Source organism: Ixodes scapularis, unplaced genomic scaffold (assembly GCF_016920785.2).
Source record: "Ixodes scapularis isolate PalLabHiFi unplaced genomic scaffold, ASM1692078v2 PGA_scaffold0__279_contigs__length_252992795, whole genome shotgun sequence".
NCBI classification, from domain to species: Eukaryota; Metazoa; Arthropoda; class Arachnida; order Ixodida; family Ixodidae; genus Ixodes; species Ixodes scapularis.
Genome location: NW_024609835.1, coordinates 66,661,984 through 66,681,705, shown reverse-complemented (window position 1 = coordinate 66,681,705; position 19,722 = coordinate 66,661,984). Strand labels below are relative to the sequence as shown.

Below are 19,722 nucleotides of genomic sequence, written 5' to 3'. Positions count from 1 at the left end.
GCCGTCTGAGGAACGGAAGTGAGGAGACCTCCGGAGGATGTACCAGGATGTAGGATGTTTCCTCATCAAAAGTGACTCGTATTGTCTCGTACCGTTGCGCCAACTGGCAGTTATTAAATACGCTTGGCTGCATGCTCAGTCACGGCACCTATTTGCCCAGCCGTGCAATGTCGGGCTCAAAGATAACCCAAGGGGGAAAAGAAAAGAAAAATATTGGCTGCCGAATTACCAAGTCTGAGCGGAAGGAGGTCGCGTTGAATCAGTGGGTCACGAGTTTTTTTATTGCGACAGTCGACGGGTCTTTTAATCTCGCCCTTATCTTGCGGCGGAGCGTAGTAGTGTGTGTGTGTGTATTCACCGATTGTTTATAGTGCTTCGATTGTTCGTTGCACAAGGTAACCCCGAAGTTAAAGATGAGACGTGGACGGCAGCGGCGGCGCCGCCTCTCGGAAAGGAACGCGGTATCGCGCCGTTTCCGGCCGACCCTGCCGTTCCATAAAGCGGCGCCGGAGGGATGAATTGTACAAAGTAGGCGGCCTTGGTTAATTTGCCCTTGAGCTGCGCCCGCAGTCAACCGGGGAAGCCGCTGTTGTGCGATGTCGGTTACGTGCGTGCATAGCACGCAGCGCGTCGACTTGTAGATTGAGGAACAGCGGGGGGAACCGGGGTGGCGCTGGCGTACGTCCGTGCGGCTCTTTCTCTTTGACCCGCATCGCGGATTTCCACCACGAGGTGGCCCGCGGTTTGGCAAGCGCATTCGTTCGTGATGGCTTGATGCTGTGCGCCTCCGCTCCGGCACGGAGATATGGTAGCGGGAGTCAAACTCAAATCGCTGGATTCGATGAAGAGTATCGCGTGCTGGACACTGTTCATTTCCTACATGACGTGCGTGCAGTGTTTTCGTTGCAGCTACGTCCCGCCCAAAGTCGAAGACGTAAGTGGTACCGGGCATGCCGCTAACACCAATCGCGGGCATTATTTACTATTCGCAAATTCGTTACCATAGCTGTGCTTTACGAGAATCGTTTTATTATAATTTATTCGCGCGTCGATTAATGTCGGCAGGTGCTTGAGCTTCGTCTGTTGGGACCAACGTTGTTTCGCGCAGTGAAATATGTTCGTTTTTGACAAGCCGACTTGCCGTTATCTTGCTGACGGTCGGTGTCAACTGCCAACTGGGTTTCCCCCGGTTTACCAATTTGTTTCTTGATTTACGTTTTTGCGATTCCGTGATCCTCTGTGGTTGGATGTTGCAGGTATTAAATCCGGTGCATTTGGAGCCATCATCACACGTTAGGAAGCGGAGCATCAGTCAACCTTTAAGAATCAAAGTGTTCTACGACACAAGTGTGTACAGGTGAGCTGATCGATGCAGCTGTTTGCTGCGTTCATTTGTCACTTCCTAGACCCGGAGATATCGAACGGAGCTCGATATTCGGGCTTCATTATGTTTACCTCATAACGGCAACACCTGAGGCACAGTTGTGGCTTATCTACGACGGTGCGTCAGTGTTTGTCATTCATCTGTTTCTCGATTTCCGTGTTACTTAAATTCTCCCCCCTTTCCCTTTTCCTTTTTTTTTTCAGGTTACCCGTTGAAAAGTTTGAAATCATAAACGTGAGTGCGTCTTACGTTTGGCTTGGCGTAACGGTTGCTTATGCACACATAAAGCGGATTTTAACATGTTGCCGGTTTGCTCTCAGGACACCATCCTCCCTGAAGCACTCGCTTACTGGGAGAGAACACTCATGGTGAGGCCAACACTAGTGCCTATTAGGCTCAACAGGTAAGCTATTTCCCTGCACAGCAGGCATGCGTGCAGCCCTGCAGTCTTTGTCGAGGCATATATCCTGTCGGGAAAGTAGTGAGCAATGAACAGAAAGTTGGGGGATCAAACGAGCTGGTGGAGATTACTACAGTCGGTATCGGGTCAAGAAGGAAGTGGAAGCTCCTCCCACCTCTTTCCACTATAGCAGAGTGAATGGTGGAGAGGAGGTTGCCTCCTCTCCAGCGTTTGCTCTGCTATTGTGGAAGGAGGTGGGAGGAGCTTCCACTTCCTTCTTGACCTGTCACCGACTATAGACACTTTGCGTGTTTGTGTCGTTATTGAATCCTGCAGCCTCGGGGTGAGCTATGTCTATAGTCGGTGACAGGTCAAGAACGAAGTGGAAGCTCCTCCCACCTCTTTCCACTTTAGTAGTGCGAACGCTGGAGAGGAGGCAACTTACTTTCCACTGTTTGCTCCGCTGAACACAGTGATAGGCACCACTGCCTGTCACCGACTGTAGGGAGCAAGTCCCCATAAAGGTGCTTGGAATGCTCTCATTGCAGCTAGCGAATTACTTCTTGAGTGGGAATAATGTTATTCATTTCTGCAAATCAAACAAATTTGAGTATACTACATGGATCTACCAAAATATGCTGCTGCCATGCTAGAAATGTGGGCATGGCTGTTAGGTATACTTTCTTTCATAGGCACCAGTAAGTTTCTTTCCTAAAAATGGCAGTTCTGCTACCTCCATTGCTGATGTGTGTTTTGCCAAAACCAAACTTGCCTCATGAACCTCTGACCTCAGGACCTTGGAATGAATAAACAGTTGCCACATTTTCTCACAGTTGGGAAAGGTTCAGGTGATAACAAAGATTGCAGAGCCTTTAGAAAGCTGTTTCCTGTGCACATTTACTTTTATTTTTTATTACACATCTTTTTTTTTTTTTTGTAAATGTATGTATGTCAACAACTTTCCCCTTTGATTCTGACTGAAGGTACTCTTGCCAATACACCAAATTCTTGCTTTATTGTCTGGAGCTTTCGCCCTGAAGTTACATGTTGGATCTTCTATGTCTTTATTCAGTGTAGCACAGTTATATGTTGTGTCTCATCCCTCCAGGAAATGCCCAAACAATCAAGCCTTCTCACCTGATCAGGATCCATACTTGTATTGCAACGAATATTGCGAAAATGTGACTACTTGTGGTGAAGTTGCCGTTCCTGAGGAACATTTGGAGGTATTGTACCCAAAAAACATGTCTGGTTCCTATACTTGTGAGCTAATGTTTGTCCTTAGTTCTAGAAGTTTGCTGTTTGAATTTCCAAGTACATTCTTTCTAGCCTTTACTTCAGAACTCCATGTTAATCATTAAGCACTGACCATTCAACTTCATGCCATGTTGAAACAAAGCTGTCTGCTTGGCTGGAGTTCTGGATAAAGAATAAGAAAAGGTTTGCTTTTGGCATTTCTAAGAACATGTTTTCTAGTCTTTACTCTAGAGCAGGGACGCGGCCCGCAAGTGCCCTGTGGTTTGAGCTCCCATTCCTATGTCTCTAGTGTTGCATGCACTTTAATGTTGTCCATATATTTCCACTGGAAACATAACTGTGCTCTTATGACGTTTAAACATATTTGGCACAAATCTGTTGTCTTTTATATCCAGATTTCTTTTATCTTTCATACCGCTAAGAAACGAGAATTTTCTTGTGATTCTGTTATAAAAACCGTAAGGAAAACAAAAACCACCGTATGAAAAGAATTTATTTTGAGTCATATTGAACTTGGATGCTTCCCGAGTGAATTGAGCAACATAGTTAAGTTTGTTTGCTTTGTTTCTAGCTGTATTAAAAAATCACAGCGCGTTAGCTGGATGGTGGTATTTTAAATCTTGTAATCACAGTAGGGTCAAACCCGAAGTAGTTTTATGAGTAAATAAAAGCTAAAGACGGCTCTTTCAAAACGGCTATTCTGTAAAAAAGCAAATAGCACGAGATCCTTTCTTTAGGAAATCTCTGGTTGTCGCTGAACGAATCGGGTGAAAACACCATCATTGTATTTTTATTTTTATTTTTAATACAAATTAACTCTTTACTCTATGTTGGCCCTCGAGATTTTGGGGGTGGGCTATCTGGCCCCCACACTCAAACGAGTTTGAGACCCCTGCTCTAGAACTTTATGTTAATTGTTAGGTCCTGACTGTACAACTTCATGTTACGTTGATACAAAGCTGTCTGCATGCTTGGAGCTGTGGATATCAATGAAAAGGTCTTTCCAAAGGCTTTTAAGTTGTAGTTCAACCTGAAGACAGACTGGTAGTGGTACTCAATAGCGGGCTACTGGAAAAATAATGTTTAAGCAGGCTTCTGTGCACCTTAAATTTGCCTGTTGGTTTGCTGCTGGTAATCACGACCTGTGAGTGTTAAGAGTGTGGAAACCACACGCTGGGCTGTTCTTTTTTTCCCACCAGCCTTGCAGAGTATGCGACCGCACTGGCCGATATTGCCAGACACAGCCAGGTCCACGTGGCAGGGGGATTGCGGAGGCCGATTTCGTGTTCTACGTGTCATCGATGCAAACAGAGCGCTGCTTCAAGGGCCAGACTGTCGCCTATGCTGCACACTGCCAACAGGAGGCCTCCACTGACAGGTAGGCAACTTGGGGCAAGAGGGTCCTAAAAACTCCCAAGGCAAGAAAAAAAAAAACATAGCGCAAAACTTTAAAACATGTGGCTGTGTTCTTTCTTTCTTATCTTCCCCCCCCCCCTTTTTTTTTTCATCCTTGGGGTTTTTTTATTGTGAGACTTTGTTTCACAGAATCACAGATCTTGGTCATTCATTTCATTCATTCATTTATTGCTTTATTCCCAAATTTGTTTTCACAATACACACTGACATACACAAAAACTGTTTGGGCCCATAGCCGTTAAGGAAGGCTAGTCTGGGGTTTAATCTTAATACAGGTTCAAAAAGCGGCAGAATATAATAGACTCGTACAGTGTGCAAATACAACACAACCAAAGAAGTCATGTTCTAGAAAGTAATTAGCGGAACTGCATTTCATAATCATGAAAGAATCTTTTTACAGATGGCAGAAAGTTATTTCCCAACTTTATATTAATAGGTATTTCATTCCAAACTAGAGCACCATAAAATTCAATCAGCCTTTGTCCATATGCATTATGGCATGGTTGTAAATTAAACACGTAATTCGCTGCAGCCCATGTTTGTCTTCTGGGAGATCGAAATAAGTTCAAAGGAAGGGTTCATTAGACTTTTTAATTTTACGCACTGTTGGAGCTATTTTTAATTTGTAAATACAGCTGTATGGCAACACGTTTAGCGATTGGAGAAGAGGTCTGCTAGGGTTAGTTGTTCTTGAAAATGTTATAAATCATATCACCCGTTTTTGCAAGCGAGTTACCGAATCTAAGTATGGAGCGTAAGTATTGCCCTGGGATTCAATACAATAAACCAGCTGACTGTGCACAAATGCAAAATAGAGTATGCCCAAAATAAATAAATCAAAACATTTGCGCGCCTTTAATGTATAACAACCATATGCAATTTTTGAACACACGTGCTTAGGCTTTTCCAGTGCATATCAGAATCAAACAGAACACCTAGATATTTATAACAAGTAACATGTTGTAATTCCGTATTATCTAATTTTATAACTATCTCGTCGTAATTAATCGCCTTTTTCTTGGAGTGAAACACTGTATACTTAGATTTCTTTAGGTTGATTGTAAGTTGATTACTTGTAAACCATGTCAGTACCCTACTCAATTCCTCGTTGATTTTATCCTGCAATTTGCCTATCGTATCCCCAACAAAAATCAGTGCCGTATCGTTGGCGTACATTAATGTTTCTGAGTATTTTAAAAACGACGGAAAATCATTTACATGAAGAGAAAAACGTATGGGCCCAAGAACTGAGCCCTGTGGTACACCAGTTAGCACCCTTTGGGAGGTAGAGATAAATTCATTTATTACTACGCACTGTTTCCGGTTAGAGAGATAGCTACTAAACTGCTCCGACGTTTTCCCTCGAAAGCCATACTGATGGAGTTTATACAGCAAAATACTATGATTTACTGTATCAAATGCCTTTTTTTTATATCTAAATTTACAACAACGGCAATCTTACTTTCATTGAGAGCTCTGTTGAGATGTTGAGTTAGGACAAAAACAGCTAAGGACGTTGATCTATTTGGTCTAAATGCGTGCTGATTGTGACAAAATATTGAATATTTAGTTATGAAGTCCTTTATACGTTTGCATATTATTTTTTTAAAAACTGTGTTAATTGTACTTAAAACTGAAATTGGTCTATAGCTGGACGGTGACGAAGAATCTCCATCTTTAAAAATAGGTACTACTTTAGCTATCTTCAGCTCATTAAAATATGCTCCACTCTCTAACGTGTGATTAAACAGATGTAGAAGATGAATACCTAAAACATCGATATTATCTTTTAATAGTTTAATAGGAACTGTATCTAGTCCTGTGGCTTTACCTATTCTAAGATTCCCAACTACTGATAGTATTTCATTAACTTCAATTTCTTGCATTGCAAAGCTCTTTGTAATCGGTGTCGATGACTGCTGAGGATCAGGAACGTACGGCAACTGAGCTGTTAGGAGAGGCCCTATAGTAGTAAAATAATATTTAAATCTGTCTACCATGTTCTTTTCGATTAAATCAGGTAATGCATGTTTATTTGCACGAAGGCCAATAGCATCATTGACTAAGTCCCAAATTATTTTAATGTTTCCATCTGCTTGCCTAATTTTATTTGAGTAATATTCTTTCTTTTTTTCAACATAGAAATTGATATGTTCCCTAAATATTTGAATTAGGTTTAATAGTAATTATTATTTTTGTGTCCATTTATGATACCATTTATCTTTTTCCTTTAGTACCCCTAAAATCTGGCTCGTCATACAAGGACAGACTGGTACATTGTATTTATTAGACATCTTTTTTACAGCACTCAACGTTGTCGCGCTTTTGAGACTTGTAAGGTTGTTGAAGTATTCAATGTGAACGTTTTGATTATAAGTGGAGTATATATCTAGTCGTTCTAATACCCTGCGGAGCTGCGCATAATCTATTTTAGTGCGCTGTTCAGGACGACAAGATTTTCTTTAATGAATGATTTATTTTTGTAAAACAAGAAAAATGGCCAAGTGGTCAGCTATTAAGCTTGGGTAAACACCAGCATGGACATCCGTATCAGTATCGCAAAGAGCATGATCAATTAATGTACTGGAGGTGCTAGTAATGTGAGTAGGTTCAGTAATGATGTTGTATAAGTTGAAAGATTCTAAAAGCAGTGTATAGCTATTATGCGTATGACTAACCAGATCAATGTTAAAGTCTCTAACTACTGCAATGCACTCATTCTGTCCATTAGACAATGCAGTAAGTACTGCCTCGAATTTTACAGATTGTTCTTGGGATTTACGATACTCTCTTTCATAATAACTTAGTTAGCAGTGAAGGCTACAGCTAGAGTTGCCCGGTTGGGCTATAAATAGCCCAATTGGGCTACTTATTCGCAACTCCAGCCCGCCGCCCGCTCTCTCGCGGACGAACGGAGAACCAGAGGAGCGGGGATGGCAGTGGTGGCGGCGGCGGCGGCGTGGAAACGGTGGCAGGGACTGTCGGCCTTGATGCGTGAAGCCCTTTTAACGAAAAAAGTGAGGGCGTTAAAATAGGAATTCTCGTGCTCCGCCTTGCAACAGCGTTGCCCGAAGGACCGGGATGTCTAATTGCATTAAAGACTTTTTCGTATATTGTATACGCTGCAGATTTCTGGTCTTGTGCTTGGCTGCCAGCTCGATCTGTGCTCAACGTGATGGCAAACGCTCCCGCTAATAATGTAGAGCTCTATAGTACGGCCTACGAAGAGTCTATTCTTTACCATAAGTAGGCTAAAAACTCATTGCACAACAGTATGTCGAGCAATACACGTCGGGAATAAGTTCGCGTGTTTAGGGTGTTACAAGGAACATGACCATTTATTCCAAGCACTTTAAAAATACAGAATACCCGTACTTGCTTTTAGGTAATTACCAAGCAAATAAAGAAATGCTCGAAGCATTTTAAGCGCGTCTGTGCTATCCAGCCGTTCGTGACGAGAGCTTACAATAGGCAATTTTGGCGAGAGGGGCCGCAACGTTGCGAATAACATGGTCAAAAAATGTACGGTACATTAAAGTATTTATTTTTGATATAGCAATAAATAAAACTTCTAAACATGGCGATTCTGTTAATAGGCAGTTTTAACATAGCGTTACCTCAAGCTACCATTGGCTACCATGGACACTAAACAAGAAGGGGTGTAGCCCCTTGTCACATATACGACACCCCCAAAACTTCAGTTGGACATACAGCGCACTGACGTTCAATTGACGCTACCAACTTTCACGAGCGGCTTAATAGCCGAGTTGTACAACTTAATAAAATTGCTTAAGTAAGTGTAAATGACTGTAAACAAAAAAAGTAATCGGGGTTTTCTTAGCCCCATTGCAAAACCTCGGTGTTGTTTTTTTTTTCTTTGTACTCTGTTACATACTTTAGCTGCTTACTATCTTACATCGCGCCGTCATGAAGCCTCTCATCAAAATTGGGGCCAATCTAAAAACAACCTTCGTTTTTTTTTTTTTGTAGAGTGTGAGCACAAAAGTGCCCCTGGCGCGCACTGGAAATTGTGCTTCAAAAGCGCAGCGCAAGCTTCCGGTTGTAATGCTACACTACACATTAGCCTGCGGTAACCAACTTTCTATCAATAACCATAGAGCAGCTTGATCACGTGTTGCAATACATTAAAACCGCGACGGTGAGCAGCGAGTTGCGAGCCTGTGACACAAAGACATCAATACTATGAATGCTGCTCTTTCAAACCTCGATGGTCACCGTTTGCGGCTCACTTTCTAGGACGCTAATGACCAGGCAAAGTGCAAAGATGATATCTTCATCCCCTCAAAAATATTCTGCCGCAAACAGTGACGTCGCCAGTGCCTAAAACGCGCTCGCCCACCACAAAGCTTCGCAATTTGAGGTTTGTGCAACTTTTAAATAACAGCATGCTCGTGTTCCTAACGTGCATCAACATCTCCGTCACTTGTAATATGATCCTTCCCTAACCGCTTCACAGTTGTGGACAAATAAGTTATTTTTAGCGCGCTGACCAGCGTCAGCAAATCCTGGAGAGTCTATTACCGTCTCTTCCACCATCTTGGAACTACCACCCCCGCCACCTATAGGGCGTTGGAGTTGCGAACAATTGTAGTTTGCGGGAAAATCTGGTGGTTGGCTATTGGACTATTTCATACCCGAGATTCAACCAATGTCGAACCATTTGGTTTCAAAACTTTAAACGTGGTATTTCTGGGCCAGGTAGAAAACAACAATCAACTCCAGAAATTAGGAAAGGATAATATCCAAATTCGGAAGCGTGAAAATACAACGAGTGGTCCCTCATTGGTGTTGGTTGCGTAGGTGCGATAACTCTGTTCTGAAGATTTTTGGCGTGAGTTACCACTGCAGTCAGGGGTGGATGCAGGTGTTTTTAATCAAGGAGGGGGGGGGGGGGGGGGGGGGGGCACGTGGCGTAGCGTATCAGGTATTTGCGAAAATGCCCCCCCCCTTCCCCCCCCCACACACACACACACACTTTTGTGAGGAGGAGGGTGGTTCGACATCTGGACGTCCCCTCCCCCATCCCCTGGCCCCCCCCTCTAAATCCGCCAGTGACAATGATGTACTCGTGCTCCACCATTGGTTCTGGAAACAAGGAATGTTTCATCATCTTTTTGCATTATTTTGTAATTGCATGTCTTATGTAATGTATTATTTCATAGGTGTTCTAAAAAGATGTTATAAATACCGTGTGTAAAGTTTGAAGTATTGGACTATTTTTATAGCCTAGCATTCGGCTATTTTTGGGCTATATCTCACAAAAATTTGGCGGGTTAACCCTAGGGTACCTGGCAACCCTGGTTACAGCACCTCGTAACCACCACAACAAAAAGTGCTGTCTGCACCAAAAAGTAGTCGTGACATGTTTGTACTGAAAAAAAAGATGGTTATGTATGGGCTACCTTTATCTTACCTTTGTCAGAAATAGCGCATAAACTTTAACATAATTTCAATCATACATTTAGTTTAAATTGAAATACATATCTACTGCTCCACCTGTCTCTTGATTTGTGGTGGTGAAACCTGTGTGGTTCAGTCCACCTCCCTGACATGAGCTTCTATTCCAGGTTTGCAAGCATGTTGAAAGTATTAAAGACGCATGAACGGTTTCTTAAATCTCTTTGATGCCGCTACATCAACGTGCAGACTTTAGCAAACTCATATTAACACCTGAACCAAAAATAGTTTAGACGAAAACTTGCAGGAACTAACACTGAGCCTGTGCCTGTACTTAGTGGTCTATAGAGTAATTAATATATTGTAATACGGCAGCATGTTATGTTTCCACAAATGATCGGTAAAGAAAAGCCAGAGTCATGGTCTTTAACCACCAAGTATATGTGTAGAGCTGCATATCATAGCTGTATAATCCCTGCCTCTTGTCAACATATACTGTAAAACCCTTCATTTTCGCGGCCCCTATTTTTCGCAAATCGGTCACAGATGACATAATCGCGACCACTAAATTTCGTGAATTCCAGACGCCTGCATTGAAAATCTTAAGGACCGAAATTTTCGCGCGCCCTTAAATTTCGCGAATTATTCAATTCGTGAAATTCGCGAAAATTGAGGGCTCGCGAACATTAAGTGTTTTACAGTACCCTGGAAAAAAAAAAACTATACCTTTTGTTGGCTGCTGCCAACAAAATGCAGTGCGACAGTAGGTATTTGGGACGCTTTACAGCTCTCCAGATGTCTGTCAATTTGCATCAGCGCGGTGCCGTTTTTCGCATTAACTCTTCCTAAATCAAATTGTTTTATATTCTGACTCCAGTTTAGGTTTACGGTGCAGCGTCGGTGACATCACGTCATGGGACGCAGTGTTTCATAAAGTCCGTGTTGCTTTGTGGTGCCAGTCAAGTGGCGTCACAAGGCATGGTGTCTTGAGGAACTCTCCGATTTCTCACCTCTGGCTTCACTGCTTTGCATCAGCACTCTTGCATCAAACTTCACTGCATTGCACCGGTGCTCCTGCGTTAAGTTCCACCGGTTTGTACTGGCGTGCTAGGGGAAACAGCCGACATGTCATTACATCTATATTGGCTCGATGGTCTCGGAAATTTTCCTCGCTATTGTAAGTCAGCCTTCTTTGGTTATCATTATAGTTTAGCGAAAAAAATTCCTGCTAAAGTTTGCAGAAAAACTTCCCTGCTAGATTTATCGTAAAAAATTTCCCCGCTACATTTAGTGGAAAGTTTTCTCTGCCAAATTTAGAGGAAAAATTTATCGCTAAATTAGCAGAAAATTTTTCTGTTAAAGGGGCGATGCACTGATATTTGTATTTTGCACAAATACCGCTTAGAACGAATCCCTGAAGTTAATGATCTGTGAAATACCCGTTCGTTTTCACCACACGCAATCGAAGTCGCAGAAAAAAATTAAGAAAAACGAGCAGAGTTCACCCCCTCAACTCGCAGCCAGAACAAGCGGCCCCGTGATATGGAGCCAAATATATACCGCCAATGTTGATCATAGCCATGCGCTAAGGTTGGCAGGACACGCGCTGAGTTTTAGACAATGTTATGGTTTGACGTTCGGCTGCTGTCGTCATTGCAGCGATTGGACACAGGACACTACCCGAGTGTTTCTCGAGCTATCGATTATCACGTGCCCAAATCGAGTGTCCACGCCATGCTCGGGTCCAATCTATGAGCCGTATTCAAATATCGTCACTGGGCGGTACTGCTACCGCCCAACTACGTCATCAGGTTTTTCGAAGGAGAGATTGAATGAAAACACTCGGTTTTTTCCTCGAAATTACAGCGTAACAAAGGAGTTTCTTGGTCAGTGGCGTTGTGTGCGAGTATCCTTGAGTCCCACTAGTGCCAGTAAGCTCTTGTTAAGTGAAAAACATTCCAATTGAATATCGTTGCACCGCCCCTTTAAGGTTGGGAGAAAATTTTCTTTGCTAAATTTAGCAGAAAAATTTCACCCCTAAATTTAGCGAAAATTACCCACTTAAGGGGGGACAAGGGCCTAAATTTAAAATATTTTTGAAAAAAATTCTTTTTCAGGTTTGAGGTTTTTGGTTTTAGAAACTAATTATACACCCTTCCACCAAATTTGATAACCGTATGCCAAATAGTTATGTTGATATAAAATATTTTCAACACATTGTGAGGCAGTAACAGAGTAGAGGAGTTCAGTGTTTGAATGCATTTTTTTCAGTTCCACCTTCTGCAAGTTTTATAGGAAGGACTCTTTTGTTTGATGTTGAAAGGATTCAGATACCACAATCAACATGATTTTGAACTGAAATTTACTGGGGAGTCGGGCTATTTACTTTATTTTGTTTTAAGTTGAAGTCCTCAGTGACAAAAAACTAAGTTTTCAAAAATTGACATGGGGCAGAAAATACATCTCATATTTTGAGGTAATAACTTTTCCTGAAATATTTACATTTACGTTATTGAAATTAGATAGCCCGAAGTCCCATATCTCCCAATCTATATTCAAGCAGTGAAAATGGTGCTTAATAGCTTCATTTGCATACCATAGATTTCCTAACAAAGGGGGGCACATCATATTATGCAGGCATACAAATTTGACCTAGAGAGCTGAAAGTTTGCACAGTACACCTACGTCTGAAGTTAAATCTCCCCTGAAAATTCCATTCTGATCACTTCAGTAGTTCAGAAGTTTGACCTTTAGCCAGTGTCCCCACTTAATGGGAGGGAGGGGGCAGAGGGGCATACCCTGCCCTCCACACCCTCCCCTCATCCTCCTCAAGAGCTGCACTCTAATTCGGTGTCACAGAGAGTTGTAAATGTCTCATTTTTTTATAGGTTTGCTTTCTAAAAGAGATTTACAGCTGTTTTTTTGTATTTATGCTTAGTTTACTTTAATAAATGCAGTGGTGGAAGTGCTGTGCCATTTGTGCCGAATTGTGCCATGAATGAAAGTCTGCTACATCTTGTGCCATAGTGCCTTTTTTGCTTAGAATTGCCCCATACCGGCGCCAAAATGGGCTTAAAAGCAGAGCAAAAAATAAAAATATTTGATTGTTGGTTGACCCTAATATTTGGAAAAGTAAGAGAAAAGGAAAATGGTACAAATATGTATTTCACAGTGTCTCTACTCACCGTATAGTTTGTTTTATCTTAGTCGATGGCTCGAACAAGTACAACAACAAACACAAATACTAAAAGCGCAAGTCGTGGGACATTCGCTGCACTTAATTGGTTATGTCGACGAAAGAACACGTACAGGAGGATAAGCGAATGCCACAATGTTGCATTTTGACGCTATTTGGTTGGTTCCATCGGCTCATAGTGTCGGCTGTGCTTTAATTTAAGAGGAAACAAAGTGAAGAGATTGCTCGTCGACTGCGCTAGCCGGTTGAGGCACTAGCAAGCTGATTGCCGGCATCGTCTATATTTTTGGACGATGACTGCGATGTCAGGAGCTAAAACTCGCGAGAAAACATTGCAAAAGACTAGTATGGCTGCTACTGTGATAGGCAGAACCAGGTGCTTGTTCTCGTGATGGGATCACTTGATTTTCATGTCTGCTGAGTGTCTCTGTGCCGCCTCTCACCGGCGCGCGTGCGTCGAACTTCACCGCTTTGCACCGAGGGCTAGGAGCAGCGGCTGACATGGGTTAGTGCGATGGGCTCGGAAATTGTGCTCAGTACTATTACAGGCACTATTGCATTCTTTGGTCTTAATTGTAGGGTGATCTCCAGGTTTAAAAAGCTGCGCCGACGAAGAAAAAAAAAGAAAATGTGGGTCTATATTTGAATAACTAAAGTAGTCAAGGTAGTTCTTGTACGGCTGTTGATCTAAAGAGCAGCAGACTTTGTATTCCCTCTGGTTCCAACGCCGCTAAAGAGCAGTGTCACATTTAAAGCACATTTTTAGGTTTTTATCAAGTTTGTGGGTTTTTGTTATTACTGTTTATGATATTAGGATCATGAGTTTGGTAGGTTCATTAAACATGGGGGACACATTTTTAATGCGAAAGCATGAACTGTCCTATGGAGCTACCTGACACCCTCAGTTTGAAGCGCGAAAATGGCACCTAGTTTCCGCGATCACCTTTAATTCCATTGGCTGGCATGCGTCGACGGGGCTCCCATTAGCCGCTGCGCTCGTCAGTTCCCACGACCGCTCACCTCATGGTGCTGCGTGTCCATCAGCGCACCGTTAACACGGAGCGTCCAAGGTCACCAGGCGAGCACGCACGCTGATTGGCGACAAAGTATGCAGCAGACGAAAAAGGGAGCAGACGAGCGGCTTGCATGCTTTCACATTCACAACTCATAAGGAATGCTTAGGTGTACCTCGAGCTTTTATTGATGGACATGTTAGCTGGCATCCTGGTTTTTTGGTGGCATTTTACAGAAGTTATGTTCACGGGGTAAATTAACTACCGGGTCTAATAGTGGGAGGTGAAAGAGGCTTTATCCAAACTGAAGTGTTGTGCTATGATTAATTTTTCATCTTTTTTTTAGTGCCCTTGTAAATAGAACCTACTCTCACCAGAGCCCTATTTCTAAAAAGAAAGCTGTGCAGACTTGTACACAAACCCCCCCCCCCCCCCCCCCCCCCCCAAAAGAAAAAAGAAGAAAAGTAAGGAATTACATTTACATTTACTCGAGACTTAACTGTAATTAATTACAATTGTAATTACCTTTCTATAAGTGTAAGTGGCTGTTACACCAAAAAATAATCGGTTACTTTCATGACGTAACTTCCAACATTACTGTCGTCGAGTAAGAAACAAAGGGAAGAGGGTTGTTCGAGTGCTTATTGTTGCCCCCCTCCCAATTATGGACCTTGAGTATTTTGAGCAACATCTGGTTCTCGAAAGACTCTTCAGACATCTTTCCTCATTTCTTTGTGAAGATGTCGACTGCTACGCTGAACACCCTTTCAACTGAGGCACTTGATGGGAGCATTGTGCCTTTTGAATGCTTGATGCACTGCATTATGCTTCTCCAGAGAAGCAATAGAAGTGCTCTTTACCCCAAATAAAGAGCAAAGCTTCGTCGTTGCAGCCAGTGCCCGATACTGTCGGAATTGCTAAGCTGTAGAGATTGTCATACATCTGGCCAAACATGGAATAGGAATCGATTTATGTACATCTATCTATACCGGCAAATATTGCCAGACAATAGAAAACAAAGTTTGTTAGACAGGGTAGTTACACGTGACAGCTAAATAATAAATAAGGTTTCAATCTACCCTATATTCTTTTTTCTTTGAGTTTGAACAGGTCAAGCCTCACTTGAGATGTTTGTAAATAAGAGAATGAAACCTTTTCTAGGTAGATAAAGGTGATAAAGAAATAAAAATATTGGGATACTCTCAATAAACAATTAATTACAACATCGGTTAAAATAAGCCAATGTAAATGCATGTTTGCTGTTAAAAAATGCTCAGAGCATGTGCCGGCAGTAGTGTGCTCCAGTTCTATTAAGGCAGAAGTCCGCTGAGGCCACGAGCGGCAGAGGGCAGAAAACTAAGCCCCCCTCAAAAATTTCACTGCCTCCTCTAGCCTGGAATTTCTAGCCTATGTTGGCTACCATTTTCTTTTTTATTAGTAAAAATCTGTCTGAGATAAGATGTATCCTGCTGGGGTAAAAACGGGAAAAAAAAAATAAGATGACCATTGCTATTTCCGAAGTGCTCTCAAACAGCTGACACACAAAAAGAGTGACTGAAATGCAAATAACCTGGCTGGAATTCACAAATAAAGTGGGCCATCCATAGAGGTTCTACTATAAAAAAGTAAGTAGTCTAACCTCCAGAGAGTAAGTAAGTAAAACATCTTATTTTATAAGAGAAGATGAGAAGTGTTCTACAACTTTTTGTGCAGCAATGAACGGGAGGATGCTTTCGGCTTAACACCTTTACTTAAAGGGGTACTCCACCGGTTTTTTCATTGTCTCCGATTTGCTTGAAATTTTGCTAAACTAACCAACAAACATTGCTAAAATGGTATCCCAAATATTAGGTCAAAATATTGTTTTTTCACGAAGTTATTGAATTTACAGTTTTGGTCTTCACCGTGTTTTTCAAACTGAAAGTCTCTACTGGCAACAACAAAGTGCTGTCAGTGGAAGGCAGGGGTTAACTTTTTGGACTACAGAAGCTGTTCCCAACGGATTTGAAGCAGTTTCTTGGTGTCAAATGAGTGCTTTGGAAGCTCGCTCCCGTATCCGCGCTCCAGCACGGAACAAATGATTGGCACATTCTATTTTTAGACTACTTGCTCGACTGGCAAGCCTGCCTGCCACTGACGTCACGGCACTGAAAAGTGCGCGAATATTTGAATATTGGTTTTTGCACCATTTTCATTTACCGATTTCACAATACCTATTATGAATTTCGCGATGCTAAATAGCATACCGGAAAGGCTAAAGGCCGGGGAGTCAAAAAATATAGTTAGTTGAGGTAGCTCAAAAAATCGGTGGAGTTCCCCTTTAACATATCGCTTTTAGTCATTTTTAGGGTAGGCGTAGCCTCCTCTCTGGTCGTGACATTATGAAAATGGTAGTAGTCACTACAACCGAGAGGGACATTGTTAATTCTTGTCTGCACAGTTATTGCCCCAGGCTTCTCGAACAGGTACGGAATCACTTGGTGTCCTCCTCTCTCAGTCTTTGATCGCAAAAAACCAAACAAACAAAGGGACTAAACAAGGTAAATATAGCTGGCCCTAATTTTTTCTTTTTTCTTAGAATTCCCTTTTTGGATCTCCAAACTGTTGTTAGGGTCTGCAGAGAGAAAAAAAATAAAGATTTGGGGGCTTAGCGTTGTAAAAAAGGTTTTGTGGAACTGAAGTGTGCCAAGCTTCCTTTTGCGCGCTGGTCAATTTGTGTGACGGCATGACTGCGGTCGACTTTACCAAAATGAAGAGTACTTTTTTTTTTTTTTTTTTTTTTCGGAGAAGGGGGGGGGGGGGGGGGTGCAGTCGTGAATAATAAGGTAATGATTTACAATAAAGCCATTATTTAATATGTAACGAAATTACTTGACTACTACTGTAGCAAATGTGTAATTATTTCATTACAAAATTACTGATAAATATAAGGGATTACAAGTAGTTTCGGTATTTGTAACGGATCCCATGCACGTCTGACTCTGTGTTCCTTTTGCGCCCTATCCTTATTGCAAAAGGTAATAAGTAACAAGCTCCAGCATCAAAGAGAAACCCTCAATGATTATCATAGACAAACTCATTTAGTGATGCAATCACTTTTTAATTTTCAAGTGGTCTGCTAACAAACATTGGCATCTGCTCCAAAAGCTTCTATGGCTGCTCCAAACCAATATTTTGCCTTCCTACAAAACCTGCTGCATGGATGGATGGATGGTAATGGCTATACCCTTTGTAACGGGCGGCAGCTTGCACCACCTAGCCTAACAAAAGCTAGAAAAGGTCAAGTGCCCTTTCCATCACTGTAGATGTAAAATATTTGTTCTTTAATATTTAGATTACATTTGCAATAAAATAATTTTTTTATACTTGCAAATCTTTAATTTTTTACTTATTTTAAGCAGACAGACATTATTTTCGTCATTTCTGCCAGTGAATATGGCCTCCTTTTTGGCATTAAACTCTTGCATTCAAAACAACGGATTAAATTGGCAGTTGAAGTGATTAAAGAAAAAAATGAGGACACCAAGATTAATTGTTTTTTTTTCTTTATTGATTAATTAGAAATGAATCAAAATAAAAAATAGCTGTTTGAAAATTGATTAATTACTGAAAAAGAAAATAAATGCTAGATTAGGACTGGTGAGGAACAATGGGTTCACATCCAGTGTGAAGTCAAAAGAGGTGACAGAATGCAAAGGTTAAAATAAAAACAGAATTTTAATTAGGCGATATAAAGCTGTGCATGGCAACAGTAAGATAAACTACCAACAAAGTGCTAACAAGCATTCCTTCAAAGTACACCAACGAACCTTTGGGCAGTGTGGCCAATAAGAAACAAACTGAGCTATGTCCCCAAACACTGCGAAACATTGTGTTGCTCGTGGCACAAATACAGCTTGGAGCCAGGGTTCACTGGCGCAAATAAAAAGAGTTTCTAAAAAGAAATGTCTCAACTGCTGGACCCAAGGTCCAGGAGAACGTTCGCAGGCCAGGAGAACATTCACCGATGCTGGATTGATGACGGGTCCGAAAGATGGTCTTCGTCTCGTTGCTTGGCAGGCTGATGTAACATTGCACTCTTGAAACGGGAACAACACACTGCCTGCAGGCAAGAGCACGCCAAAACGCAAAACTAGAGACTTGGCCCTCAAAATGAGAAAGAAGCAAGACTTGCGACGTAACCACCCTGCCAAAAGCGAGCCTATTTGTAGCCCAACCTTGCAGGCAAGCAAGGCCCAAAAACATTGTATCACAATTACTTTTTGGAACATATTGTAAAATCTCCCCTCCCCCCTCACCTCTTCTTACTCAAACGAAAATTAAACCAACGAGAGGGTTCCCCAAACATCAAGAGAACCCCACGACCATGACCACAATTAAAATAATACTCAAAATCTACTAACTAGATTGGTGAACCCCTGTAAGAGTTTATGTATCAACACATCTTCAAGGAAAATCCGGGAAACCCTAAATGCGCAAAGAGCTCGGGAGACCTTGAGTAGAATGCAACCCACAAGAGAGGTCAGCAAATACCCGAACAGACCTAGTACCGTGGAAGTCACGAAAGAAATACCATAATATCCCGAGAAATGCACCACCCCTGAAAGATAACCCGTCCCCTGTTTTTGGCAGGATTTGCCATTTTTCAGAAACACTGAAAAATAGCCCACTTCTAGTAATTGCAGGGCCCTGGCCAATGGTGACCTCGGCAAAAACGGTGTTACTTAATCATTCCGGGAGATAAGCGAACATTGCTGACTGGGAAGGACTGTAGTCTTTGGTTCGTTGCCCCTCCCTGCAATCACAAGTTTCGCGGGCCACAGAATCTAAAACTAGCATTTTTACAACTTTTTTTGATAGCTCACCGAAAGTTAGCCCACTCCACATTTTTGCCCAATTTGCTTTCATTCTTAGGTGGGCTATCTCTCGGGATTCTTGCGGTAAGCAGCTTAAAATGAGTTTGGCTTATCCCACTTCACGTCATCAAAAGAGAAACGAACGCAGCTGTACGTCTGGAAAGCACATGGAAAATAAATAAATAGAAAATGTAAAATTTGTGACATCAACACAACTTTTAAGTGAACGCGGTTCTCATAGTTGTAACAATGTTGGTTGTAACAGCGTCATTTCTTCTTTCGCCTGAGTCACTGAATTTTGTTTATGGCTGCCATATTTATTCGTCGGCGGCGGATTCCATTTCTGTGCTTTTTAGGACACGAGTTGGGTTCTTTGTGGTGTTATTTTATTACTCCCCTTCATTTTCCTCTTCTTTCTGCCTTGATTATGGGTTGACCTTACGGAAACATGCTGCTTCCATGATATGCATATATCTTGCAAGCCTCACCGAAGCATAAAATTGAGTTTTCCTCATCCTTCTGCACACACGAGATGTAGTTTCGAAGTCTATGGTAATCTTTTTATTTTTAGCATCATGCTATATAATTGCACTTTAATAGAGATATAACACGAGCCTTTTAACTTTTAAGGTTAGTTTTCATGTTTGTTGACTTGTCCCATGAGGCACACATACGACATTGTTAGCGCAAACACTTCTGCACATGTCCCCCTTTTTGCTTCGAATGGGTATTGGTGGACACCAAATTTTACTGCTTAGCTGGGTGCTCCAACTGAGCACTTC

At 41.9% G+C, this 19,722-nt stretch overlaps 1 protein-coding gene across 1 annotated transcript in view; it reads left to right on the top strand.

Annotated features, from left to right (window-relative positions):
• The first annotated feature begins 151 nt into the window (after positions 1 to 151).
• LOC8023944 (leishmanolysin-like peptidase) overlaps positions 152 to 19,722 on the top strand; it is a 56,325-nt gene continuing 36,754 nt past the window's right edge. Inside the window, exons 1-6 of the mRNA XM_029966345.4 lie at positions 152 to 934; positions 1,257 to 1,357; positions 1,588 to 1,618; positions 1,705 to 1,787; positions 2,893 to 3,010; positions 4,241 to 4,419. Of these exons, the coding sequence (XP_029822205.3) occupies positions 806 to 934; positions 1,257 to 1,357; positions 1,588 to 1,618; positions 1,705 to 1,787; positions 2,893 to 3,010; positions 4,241 to 4,419 (641 nt within the window). The 5' untranslated portion in view covers positions 152 to 805. The remainder of the gene's footprint in view (positions 935 to 1,256; positions 1,358 to 1,587; positions 1,619 to 1,704; positions 1,788 to 2,892; positions 3,011 to 4,240; positions 4,420 to 19,722) is intronic.